General features: G+C 52.4%; 1 protein-coding gene across 7 annotated transcripts in view; it reads left to right on the plus strand.

Moving 5' to 3' along the window:
- The window catches only part of PTPRU (protein tyrosine phosphatase receptor type U), a 72,229-nt gene that overhangs the window by 35,169 nt on the left and 24,634 nt on the right, over window positions 1-12,426 (plus strand). For all 7 annotated transcript variants that reach the window (XM_079138706.1, XM_079138703.1, XM_079138707.1 and 4 more), the window contains exons 12-15: window positions 1,248-1,521; window positions 2,120-2,156; window positions 2,901-3,039; window positions 7,866-8,023. In XM_079138706.1, coding sequence (XP_078994832.1) covers window positions 1,248-1,521; window positions 2,120-2,156; window positions 2,901-3,039; window positions 7,866-8,023 — 608 coding nt within the window. The remainder of the gene's footprint in view (window positions 1-1,247; window positions 1,522-2,119; window positions 2,157-2,900; window positions 3,040-7,865; window positions 8,024-12,426) is intronic.

Below are 12,426 nucleotides of genomic sequence, written 5' to 3' on the forward strand. Positions count from 1 at the left end.
TCTCCTTTTCTTGTCCCCTTGAGGGATTCTGTGAGCTGAACTGGTTGGAGTCCCGCAGGGACAATGACAAGGCTGGATGGGGCATGGAGGTGGGACTCGGTAGGAGGAGGGAGGAAGGATGCCGTGTGACCCTGGGCTTGTCCTCTTACCTCCCTGAGCCTCCCTTATGGCATAATGAGGATCGTTGCTGGTTTAGATGTTCTTTGTATGAGTAGTGTTAATAGTTATCATTCCTGGTGGGACTTGGGACTGGGAGAGCCTGACCTTAGCTCAGGGAAGCAGAGGTGGAGAGGGACTTGGATGGTGTTTGTAACGGTTCAGTGACAGGCAGTGGGCTGGTGACCAATACTGTGGGATGATTCCTGCAGCTTAGAAGCTCAAAAGTGACAGCTGGAGAGCCAGGAAAAGGCTTTTCTGCTTTCCAGAGCAGAAGCTGTCAGTATGGGATGTCACACGGTGAGACATGACTGGGGCTGTCATGGGAAATATTTAAATTTGTCAGCATTCATGTATTTACTTTCCACAGAGGATTCGGAGGAGCTCGCAGCGAGAGCCCATTCAGTAAAGAGATAAAGCAAACAGAAGCTCAGTCGCTGGGAGCAGGGAGCATTAGTCAGGGCCAGTGTGCAGGACCCGGAAACAACGGGGCTCTGATTTGCAGAGAGGCTGCCTCAGGGTTGAGAGGGTATGAGAGAGGGCATATCCGGTGTGTCCTTGTTTGCTTAGTAGTCATCGCTTCTAGTAGTGGTCAGCTCCAGGAAGCCCAGGTCCCCTGTGCCCAGCATAGGGCCCCTTGTCTGAACTTAGTAAATACTTTCCGAATGAATGAATGAAACTGTTCAGACTGTGTTCATAATTTACTGAGGCCCAGGAGGGAACCTCGGTTTCCCAGGTCCCGAGCCCCACAGAGCAGGACTCACTGCGGCAGGGCAGGCCCTAGGGCTTGGTTCTGTTGAGCAGGACTATGGTTTTCTCAGAACTGCTTACCAGTAGGAATGACAGCTGGCCTGCACGGGCTGCTTCCTACATGTTTCTGTTCTTTGTATCCACCTCCTGGATCACTCCCGTTGTACAGAGGAGGCCACGGAGGCCCAGGGAGGTTAAATGACTTGCCCAGCTAGGAAGAAACAGAGTTAAGATTAATCCTCAGGTAGGCCTGGCCCCAAACCTCATGCAGGTAGCCACCAGACAGCTCTCCTGGTCCTCTGGCCTGCTGTGATCACTTGCTTTGTCCCCTCGCTGTCCAGTGTGTACCAGGTAATTGTGGAGGAGGACCGGCCGCGGCGGCTGCGGCGGGAGCCAGGTGGCCAGGAGTGCTTCCCAGTACCTCTGACCTTCGAGGCAGCGATGGCTCGTGGCCTAATGCACTACTTTGGGGCTGAACTGGCGGCCAGCAGTTTGCCTGAGGCCATGCCCTTCACAGTGGGTGACAACCAGACCTATCGTGGCTTTTGGAATCCACCACTTGAGCCCAGGAAGGCCTACCTCATCTACTTCCAGGCAGCAAGCCACCTGAAAGGGGTGAGGGACTGACCAGGGCAAGTGAAGGAGGTTGGGGTGCTGGGTGGAAGGCTGGGGACACCTTGGAGTGGCCCCTCCACAGAGGCCTGAGACCCAGACTCTGCTCCTTCCTATAGCTTGGCCTTCTTCCCTTGATTCCTGACCTCCTGGCCTAGTCCTTGTCCCTTGCCGAGGCCCTTCTGTTACCCAAAGAAGATCATCTCAGGTTCTGGCTTTCATATCTTGAGGCCTAGGTCCCGCCTCCTCCCCAGGCCCCGCCTTGTCTCTGAGACCCCGCCCTATTCTCCAGGCTCCTCCCTCCTCAGATTGTTCCTTCCCTGCCCAGGCCTACGGCCATAGGCCCCGCCCCCAATGCTGAGGCCCCGCCCCTTCCCCATGCTGGCTGGCTGTTGCCTCTGATCTCATTTCTCTTTCTCAAGGCCCTTCCCTGTTTGTGGCACGCCCCCGTCCCCCACCCCCCATCATGCTGGCAAGAGTATCCTTAGTTTTTGTACTAGAGGAAGCCCTGATTAGGCCCAAGAACCCTGAGGTTCCTGTCCTGGGGAGGGTGAGATCTGTTTTCTGTGGCACTGAGACCTTTCCCCATCTGTGCTTCCAGGAAACCCGGCTGAACTGCATTCGAATCGCCAGGAAAGGTGAGTCCTTCTGGGTTGCCTGAGTCCTGAAGTGGTGGAGGGTTTCTTACCTATGGCTGTGAAGAGGTGGGTCCTGACGACCCAAGGGCTGTGGGACCACAGCAGGGCAGCAACAGTGGTTCCAGGATAAGGACAGACTTCCTTTCTCAAGGGCTCTGCCAAGGCTGGGCAGCAGGCAGGGCCCAACTCCCCCGCCTCCCCAAGGTCACAGAAGGGGGCCCTGAAAGGGGCCTGGGACAGATGTGGGGAGGGGGAGCTGTTTTGCTGGGCCCTTGTTCTGGGTTCTGTTTTAGCCTCTTCTGTGGTGAGAGAGATGGGGACAGTGTGAGCCCGCACCGTAGATTGTCCCTTGGGTAGACATGGAATGTGGTTGGTTACCATCCTGAGATGCCCTAACCTTGCCATGGGTACATGACTTTATCCCTTTATCACCTTGCAGGAGGGCAAGAGGGGGGGGTCTGAAGGCCCCACGTGTCCTCCACCCCGTCTGCTGTAAGTTGGGGAGGATCTGAGGAGGTGGAGAGGGGCAGCTGCTGCCAACAGGGGGCAGAATAGGTGAGGACTTTGAATGCAGAGGCTCCAGGGACGTCAAGGAGGCAGATCTGAGTGCTAGGCAGCGGGGGCCATGTCCCTATGCACGTGTGTCTGTGCAGCCTGATCTGTTCCCTGGGGCTCAGATTCCTGCAGGCAGGGCCCAGTGGTCCCTGCTCCCCTCTGATCCTTTGTCCTGCTTTGTTTCCCCAGCTGCCTGCAAGGAAAGCAAGCGGCCCCTGGAGGTGTCGCAGAGGTCGGAGGAGATGGGGCTCATCCTGGGCATCTGTGCAGGGGGGCTTGCTGTCCTCATCCTCCTCCTGGGGGCCATCATTGTCATCATCCGCAAGGGGTGAGTGAGGCCAGTACCCTGCCCACCAGTGGCTTCTGTCTCTCGAAGGCCTGGTTGGTGCAGAGGAGCTACGTCTGGGGGCTGATGGGGCAGCTGCTTGATGGGTGTGCGTGGGGATGCCAGCCTGGGCATTGGGCCTGTGGATGGTGGGAAGCCTGACACTTGGTAAATGGAGCTGCCCTGGTGCAGCATGGCTGGAGTGCAGGTCTGGCTGGTGCCAGGTGCCACTACCCAGGGAAGGGCACTTGGTGCTTAGTACCAAGGAGCTGTGTTGGAAGACAGCCCTGCCCTCTTGTGCCTCGGGGAGCTGTACCAATAGGAAAGGTATGGAGGTGACTTGACTTTGAATCCTCAGCCTCCTGCAGACTTTTAGCCAACTTCTCTGCCTTGACGTTTCGCTGTGAAGTTGACCCTGAGCAGGGGTGTGGTGTCCTCTCCCTTTGAAACGAAGGCCCCTGAGCCTTGGCTTTCCTCAGTATCCCACGTGCTCTGATCCCTGCTGCTATGCATCCCTGAGTGTTCCTGGGCCCAAGGCTGAGAGTGAACCCTCCTCCGTGCCCATGATTCCCCAGCCTTGGGTGACAAGCGTTTCCTAGAGCATTTTGCAGAGGGCTGCATGAATCCTGGTACGTCTTAAAGTCTAGAACTTAGGATTGGGGATGCTAAGAATCTCAGACTTTAGAATCACACTGGCTCAGCGCTCCAGAGTAAGAGCTGCTGAGTAGTTTAAGGACATCTAATCTAGTGATTTTGATTCTTTTTAAAGCAACAGAACCTGTCTTCAAAAAACACACAACAACAAACAAACCACCCCCTCAAAACAAACAGAACTCCCCGACCCTGCACAGAGCAGTTGAAGGCTGAGTAGCAGCTCTGGTTGGAGGCAGGTGGGGACCTCTGAGACCCCTCAGCTTGCCAGCTCCACCCTGCCTCATTCCCCACGGGGTGACCCCAGGACACTGTGGTCCAAGCACCTTAATTGAAGCATAGGGGGCTGGGGTGGTGGCTCAGCGGTAGAGTGCTCTTCTGGCATGTGTGAGGCACTGGGTTCCATCCTCAGCACCACACACACAAAAATGTAGAAAAAAAAAGGCATTTAAAAATTAAAAACAAGAAAATGAAGCATAGGGGTGTGGGACTCCAGCGAGGGTAGAAGAACTGCCCAAGGTCACCCAGGGAACCAAAGGCAGAGCCAGCTTTGTCCCTCCCCACCTGGGCTCTGGCTTCTAAAGTCCCTGCAGCTGCCAGGCTGGGCACACATGGGCGAGTTGGCACTGGATCTCTGGGCTGCCAGGAGCAGATAAGTAGGATCCTGGGAGATGGTGAAGAGCTGGCTAGGGCCACCTTGCCTGAGGCCAGGCACCAGCAAGAGGCAAGCAGGGTATGCCAGCAGAGTGGGCTGGGGTGGGGCGATGGTCTACCCCAGGGCCGTAGGCTCTGATTTTTATCTTCCTAGTCTCCGCACAGCTTCATGAGACAATGTGTTTTAAATTTATTATTTAATGAGTAATTACTATGTGCCAGGAGCTGTACGCACACCATCCATTCGCTTGTCAGTTATTGAGCACCTAGTACGTGCCAGACACTGCTCTGGCACTTGGGGTACATCAGAGAACATTTCCTTCTTGGATCCTGACAAATGAAGCAGGTCTCACCCCCTTTATACTGATGAAGGAACCGTAATTGAAGTAATTCACCCACATTACTCTGTTCAGCAGCAAGGCTTGATTTGAGCTCAGGCCTGACCAGAGATACGTGAAGGGCCTCGTACTGGGGCCCCACAAGCAGCAAGTCCCTGCAGCAGGAGGACTGAGGTGACTCTCAAGTCTGGTGGGACTCAGGGTGGAAGAGGCCTCTTGAGTTACATGTGGTATTTGAAGTCCAAGAAACTACCCAAAGGGAAGAGGGTTGGGTACGTGGTGGTATCATCTCCCTGCCCCCTTGGCTGGGAGGGGTGGCCCAGGTGCTGTCAGGCCTCCCTAGAGACGCACAGTTCTGCAATTGGTACCTGATGCAGCCCCACCCAGGCCATTCCACGAGCCTCTGGACCACCCTCGCACCCTGCCATTTCCTCTAAAAGCCACTCACTGCCTCTCGGGAGCGTCACCGTAGTGCTGATCCTGCCCTGGCCTTTAAGGGCCACTGCGCTCCAGGCTCCCTCGGTTTGTTTGTGCGTGTTGTGTAGCAGAGCAGCTCTGGAAGGTATGGAGGTGCTCGGGTCAGCTCGTGCTGGGAATGTGATTGACAGCGTAGGAGGTCAGTTACCCCTACTCCCAGCAAGATTAGGCTCCTGGGCCAGGGGACCTGCTCTGGACCCTGCCTGACTCCCCGTGACTCAGCACCCCTCTGCCGTGAGAACCGCCCAGCTCCGCCTTCTCACTGGGACGGGAGGCTCCTGATCCAGGCTTTGCTGGGGGCTGTAAGGGACCGCCTGGCTCTTTTAAGGACCCCCACCCCAGGGCAGATGGTGGGCGAGGGTGTGTCCTGGGCATCCTGCGGCTCCTCTGCTCCCTCCCCTGGGCTCCCCAGTCATCCTTCCTGGCAGAGGCGAGTGCAGAGGGCTGCTCCCTTGAGGCCCTGGGGCCTGCAGGGTGAGGCTGGGTGGCCCCGGGTGAGGAGGGTGCCACCGGGTGTGGGGCATCTAAGTGTGTGTGAGCATGCGGCCATGAGCGCCTCCATGTGAGACCCTGTGCGTGTCTGCACATGTGAGTCTGCACGCGAGCGTGTGTGAGCGTGTGCAGTGTGTTTCCCTTGTGAGCGATGTAGGCGTGTGGATCGAGTGTGCTTAAGCGTGAGTGTGCACGTGTGCGTGTTCTCCTGTGTTTGCATGGACTTGTGTGTGACCGTGAGAGCTGGGCGTCCCCAGCCCCTTTGCCCACCTCCCGCTCCAGCAGCCCCTTGGAGAAGGTTCTGGAAGGGCCTCTGGTCCTGGTCCGGAGCCGGGCCAGCCCTGGGGTCAAGGGAGGCCCTTTGACCTGTCCGTCCCCGGCTGGCCCCTGCCCTGCACGGGAAGCCCCGGGGCCTCCCTGCACTGGGCACTGCCCCGGCCTGCCTGGTGCAGGGGCTCAAACGTTGCACTGTTCTCTTTGCACGCTGCCAGGAGAGACCGCTACGCCTACTCCTACTACCCGTAAGTAGCCCCCTGGCCTGTGAGCCCCTCCAGGGCCAGCCTCTCCTCAGGGCCCCTCTGCCGGGCCTCCTCTGCCGTCTCCCATCCCGTCTCACCTCCCGTCATGGTCCCCACACACTGGTTCTGTAGTCAGCTGGCTCTGCTGGTGGCCCCTGGGCAAGTTGCATCACCTCTCTGGGTTCTCACCTCCTCCTGGACCTGCTGCTCACCTTGTCTCTCAGCCTCAGTTTCTCCAGCCACCAGGTCTCCAGCCTCATGCTGAGCCTCCAGCTCAGGGGCTACAGGGGTTGCCGGCAGGCGGGTCTCCCTCCCTGTGATGTGTGAAGACAATTTTGAACTTAAATGCAGAGCTTTTGGAGGTGTCTGTATTAAATTCCATCTGCCTAATCTCACTGAGGGTTGGGGTCCCCCCTGCTCTGTCTCTGGGGGGCTGGTGGCTTGTTTTTGTAGTTCTTCCTGGTAGGCTAGGAGCCCTGGGCTGGGAACAGAGCCCTGTGGTGCTCTGCTGGGACGCCTCCAGGCCTGTGTCCTCTTGGTGAGGGGGCTCTTGGGGCCACTGTTCGGCCAGTGTGGCCAGCCGCCTGCTGTCTGGCCCTGTATCTGCCTTCCTGTGTTTTGCTGGGGTCTGGCTTGTCCCTCCCTCTCCCATCCCTTCTCCTTCCTCCTATTCTGCTTTCTGCTCACCCATCCCTCATTCTCTTCAGGGTGATCGAGGTCACAGCCACAGAGCTGTCACCTGTCCTCAAAGGGCTCTTTGGCCCAGAGCCTGGCAGGTGGGGGAGTGGGTCATCCTGTCCTTCCCCTGCCCCAGGCGGGCTCTTGAGTCCTAGGACAGGCTGGCTGGAGCTTGCCTGCTAGGAAGGCATTCCTCCTCCTCCTCCTCCCCACTGATGCTCAATGTCCCTGAGCTCTCAGAACCTGAAGTCCTTCCTCGGGTCTACTGTAAGCTCCAGGGCCATGCGGTGGGCAGGTCTCCCCGCAGCCTTCCCTGTGGCCAGGCCTATGGGCTTTTCTCAGCCCATTGCCAATCTCTTGGCCCCTTCGCCATGGAGCGTGTCCCTGTCTCCCCACCAATTCTCCCTCCCACCTGGCTCCAAGTTCCTTTGGAGTCACAGATGCCATCCCCAGCCACGAACCTGGGGCTGAGGCAGGGGCTGCTCTTACTTCCTCCCTCTGCTGCCCTCAGCAGTGGGACGGGCTGGTGGACAGTGGGGGGTATGGATCCCCTGCATCACGCTGCAAATCTAGGTGGTCTGTGGTGGGCCGTCCCAAGGGCTTCTGGGAGTAAGTCGGGCCACGTTGGAGTTGGAGTGTGCAGGGAAGCTCCTGAGCTCCTGCTGAGCAGCACCTTTCTTGCAGGAAGGAGTTTCCAGGGCAGGTCCCTCAGGCGAGCCTGGGCCTGCCGGGGCTGGAGCTGGCCCGCCTTCCTCAGTTTGGGGTGCTGAGTCTTTTGTTGCTATGCCATGTTAGGTCCAGAGCAGGTTTTATTTCCATTTCCTGAGAGAGAGAACAGGAGTTAGGGACCCTGTATCCTAGGCAGGCAGCACTCTGGGTCCGGGAAGTGAAGGATGGAGGGAGAGCCCCCTGTGCATCCAGAGATGTACCTGGGACAGTGCCGTGTCCTGACCTCGTCTCCCTGACTACTGGGCCTCCACTGCAGCCCTATATAGTGCTTGTCATCAACCCCCATCTGCAGGAAGCCAGTGAACATGACCAAGGCCACCGTCAACTACCGCCAGGAGAAAACCCACATGATGAGCGCGGTGGACCGGAGCTTCACGGACCAGAGCACCCTGCAGGAGGATGAGCGGCTGGGCCTGTCCTTCATGGACGCTCCTGGCTACAGCCCCCGGGGTGAGTGTCCGGCCCTGGAGCCGCTCCCCAGGCTCTGGGGCTCCCCACCTGAGCCCAGAGAATGGTGCCCGCCCCTCTGGTCCACCCGCTTCCGGTGAGTTCTGAAACACTCCTAACTTCTGTTCCTCGGGGCATCCGCTCTGGCCCCCCTCACAGGAAACTCACAGAAGGCCCTGAGGGTGTGTTTGCTTTGTGGACTGGAGGCCCTGGCAAGGAGCTCTGCGGGCCCAGCAAGGTCCCCTGTGACGGACCTTTTCAGGAGGAGATGCTACTCTCTCTGATCAGAGGGGATCAGAGCGACCTCACCATCTGAGTCCTGTTGTGTGACAAGAGGGGACCCAGTGGCTGAGAGGGACCGGGATGGAGCCACCCAGACCTGGGCTGGCCTCCTAGATCCCTTTTTCAGTTGTATGACCTGGGGTGGCTGCTTATCTCTCTGGAAGTCCCTTTCTTCCTGTGTAAAATGCAAATAGAGATCATCTCTGACGTTTAGCAGGTACACACACTAAATGAGATAATGTGTGTAGATTTTTTAGTGCTGTGTCTGGCTTCAGAGTAGAGTAAGTTGACTCTTCTGTGCCAGAAATTGCTTCATTTTTTTTTTTTTCTACTTCGTGTTGATTCATACAAAAGAAACCATTTGATGCTCCTGAAAATCATAAAATCATTGTAACACAACAAACACCATGAACCCTGTAGGTGAGTTAGAACAGGAACCAGGTATTCCTCCCCAGCTGCCTCGCTCTTAGACATACATATTGCTTTGGAATTTGCATTTATAATTTTTTTTTGTCTTGTGTGGGTGGTTTTCCCGTGTCTACATATCTCACCCCAAAATGCATTGCATAGTATCAGCCATTTTCAAGCTTATGAAAGTGAAATCTCTTTCTCAGCCCAATGTCATGTTCCTGACGTTTGCCCATGGGTTTTGCTGTATCTGTTTATTTTTCTCAGGCGTATACTTTTCCATTGCACAGATGTGTTGCAGTTGGATTCTCCATTCTTCCATCCTCTGCCCTTGCATTGGGGTCTAGTTTCCTCATCTCACAAACGAGACTGCAAAGGATCTTCTTAGGTGAATCTTGAGGTGCTCTATGTATGTCACCCTGGAAGCAGACCTGCTGGATTCTGGAGCCTGTGCTTGTCCAAGTTAATGAGAGTGCCAAGTTGTTTTCCAAAGTGGTTTTGCCTGTTTCCCTTCCTGGTGGCAGCATGGAAGACTTTTTGTTGCTCTCTGGCAGGATCAAAATTGCCAGTCTTCTTCCCTTTGCTAGAAACTAGTTTGTATAAAATGGTAATCTCTGTCGTCTTAATTTGCATTTCTCTGATTACTAATGAGGTTGAACATATTTTGAAGTCATTATCGGCCATTCAGGTCTCTTCTTCCGTGAAATGCCTGTTCATATCTTTCACCAAATTTTCTGTTGGCTTTTTTTGTTGCTTTCTTAGTGGTTTTTAGGAGTTCTTTACATATTTAGGATAATAATCATTTGTCACATATGAATTGCAAATGTCTTCTCCCAATTTGTATCTTATCTTTCCCAGTTATTTATAGTGTCTGGATGAACAGAGAGTTTTTATTTGAATGTAGTCAAATGCATCAGTCTTTCCCTTTGTGATTTCTACTTTTTGTTGTTTTCTTAATTTCTTCCCTAGCCAATGTCATGAAGTAGTTTTTTTTTTTATTTTATTTTCTCAAAGTTTTAATATTTGGCATTTCACATTTAAATCTGTATGCATCTGGAATTGATTTGCATGTGTGGTGTGAAGTAAGGATTTTCTTTGCGCCATAGGGATAAGGGATAGTTAACTGTCCTGCTATCATTTCTTTCTTTCTTTTTTCCTTTGAGAGCCTTTGGGTCTTGTTGTGTGGCCCAGGCCAGTCTGGAACTTGGGCACGCAAGCCACCCTCCCACCTCCACTTTCCTGAGAGCCTGCCACCATGCCTGGCTGGGCGTCGGTTCTTATGGTTCCTACTTTCGCTGCTGATTGACAGTGCCACGCTCCCTGTAAATCACGATTCTATGTGTTCAGGGAGTGGTTTTTGGCTCCCGCTCCTCTTTGGGCAATCTGGTGAGCCCTGTGCCCACAGCACACTGACAAGAAGTTGTGGCTAAGTCTTTGTATCTGAGCTGTCACGCCCTCCCAACTTCGTTCTTCAAGGGTGTCTCAGTTATTTTTGTCCTCATTCCCTTTCTCATAGAATTTAGAATTTTTTTCTCATTGCTTTCAGAACCTGTTTGGACGGATTTGTGTTGAATCTACGGATCATCCTGGGGAGACCTGACATAAGATTGTCTTTCCATCCATGACATGATATATATCACCTCATTGATTCAGGCTTGAAATGTCTTTCAGTAGTTTTCTCCCCGATCCTGTCCGTCTTCTGTTAGCTATATTCCCAGGTCCCTTGTTTATTTATTTATTTTTTGGTGCTGGGGACTGAACCTAAAACATGGTACATGCTAAGATGTTCTCTACCACGAGCTACCTACATCCCCAGTCCCAGGTCTCTTCTTTTTGACTTCTATGGCAGTTGGTACACTATTAAATGTACTTCTTATATAAGAAATGCAGTTGCTTTTTGTATGTATATTGAGCTCCCTGGTAAACTTTCCTGTTATTAATTCTGATTTATCTATGGAGTCTCTCAGATTTTCTGAGTACAAAGGCTCTACAAATGCCAATAGCTCCATTTCTCCTTCCCCATGTCTTCCCCTCTTTTCCCCATGTTTTTCTGGACAACACTGTGGGACCTTCAGCACTGTGCTGAGGAGAAGTGATGATAGCAAGTGTCTTTGTCTTACGTTATTTATTTATGTTTTTGGTACCAGGGATTGAAGCCAGAGACACTTAACCACTGAACCACATCCCCAGACCTTTTTATTTTTTATTTAGAGACAGTCTTGCTAAGTTGCTGAGGCTGGCTTTGAACTTGTGATCCTCCTGCCTCAGCCTCCCGAGCTGCTGGGATTATAGGCGTGTGCCTCCGTGCGGGGCTTCTTTGTCTTATTTTAAAGGCAGACTTTTGACATTTGAACCACTGAGAATGAAGTTTGCTCTGGGCTTCGGCTAGAAATGTTTTATTGGGTTAAAGTTCCCTTTAGTTTTTAGTTGCTGAGAGGTTTTATTTTCAATGGACATTAAACTTACTGAAAGTTTTCCCCTGCAGTTACCGTGATGATATTTTTTCCTTTCATCTGTAAAGGAAGTGACAGTTTTAGATTTTTCTAATGTTAAAATTACCTTAATTTCCTCAGATAAATTCAACTCGATCATGACGTATTATAATTTTTTCATAATGTTGGATTCCATGTACTTATCTTTCAACATTTTAAAGCTGTCTTCTTGGGTAGGATTGGCCTGTGATTTTTCTTTTCTTTTTTTAATATTTCAGGTGTTGATAGACCTTTTATTTTACTCACTTATTTATATGTGGTGCTGGGAATTGAACCCAGTGCTTTACACATGCTAAGCAAGTGCTCCAGCACTGAGCTACAACCCCCAGCTCTGGCCTGTCATCTTTCTATTTTTACTCTCCTTGTCTGATTTCCGGCATCAGGATTCTGCCCTCCAGCACTATATTGAATAGAAGCCATGATAGCAGGAGTCTTTGTCTTATTTTAAAGATTTAAGATTTAAGGAGTCTGATACCAGAAATGTATTGGGGTCTCTTCTCTTTTTCCTTTTATCATGGAATAATTTGCTCCTTGAAACTTTGGTAGAATTCACTTGTTAAACAAACATACAAGCAAAAAGAAGAAATCTTTGTTGTTATTTTCTGTATGGAAAGATTTTAAACTTCTAATTCAATTTATTGTAAAGGAGTAAATATTTAGACTTTTTACTTTTTTAAAGTCACTGGTATGTTGTATTTGACAGGGAATTTGTCCATTTCATTTAAGTTTTAAAATTCATTGACACATATTTATTAACCATGTCCTCTTCGTAGTCACTCTTGAAATTCTCACAATTTACCCTGCTCTTTTGCTATTATCAGCCCTGCATCTTACAAATGAGGGAACAGGCTCAGAGAGGGGAAGTCACTTGTCTTGGTCACACACCAGAAAGTAGCAGAGCCAGGAGGATTTAAATGCAAACCTTTCTGAATTACAAACTCTTGTTTCTGCGACATCTTGCTGAACCTTAGGGAAGGGGTAGGACTTGGACAGACAGATGGGAAGGACGGGGCAGGAGTGAATGCATGGAGAGGGGATGTGAAGAGACCAGGGAGAGGCTTGGCTGGGCTGATCCTCAGGTAGGGGCTGGGAAGCGTGGGTGGGCAGGGTGCTATGGGCACAGGCCTTGCTGCCTAGTCCTACAGAGAGATCAGAGAGGTGGGAAACTCTGGTCCCAGGGAACTAACTAGTTGGGAAGTCAAGCGTGACCCAGGAAAGTCAGGA

This window comes from Sciurus vulgaris (genome assembly GCF_902686455.1).
Source record: "Sciurus vulgaris genome assembly, chromosome: 1".
NCBI lineage: Eukaryota > Metazoa > Chordata > Mammalia > Rodentia > Sciuridae > Sciurus > Sciurus vulgaris.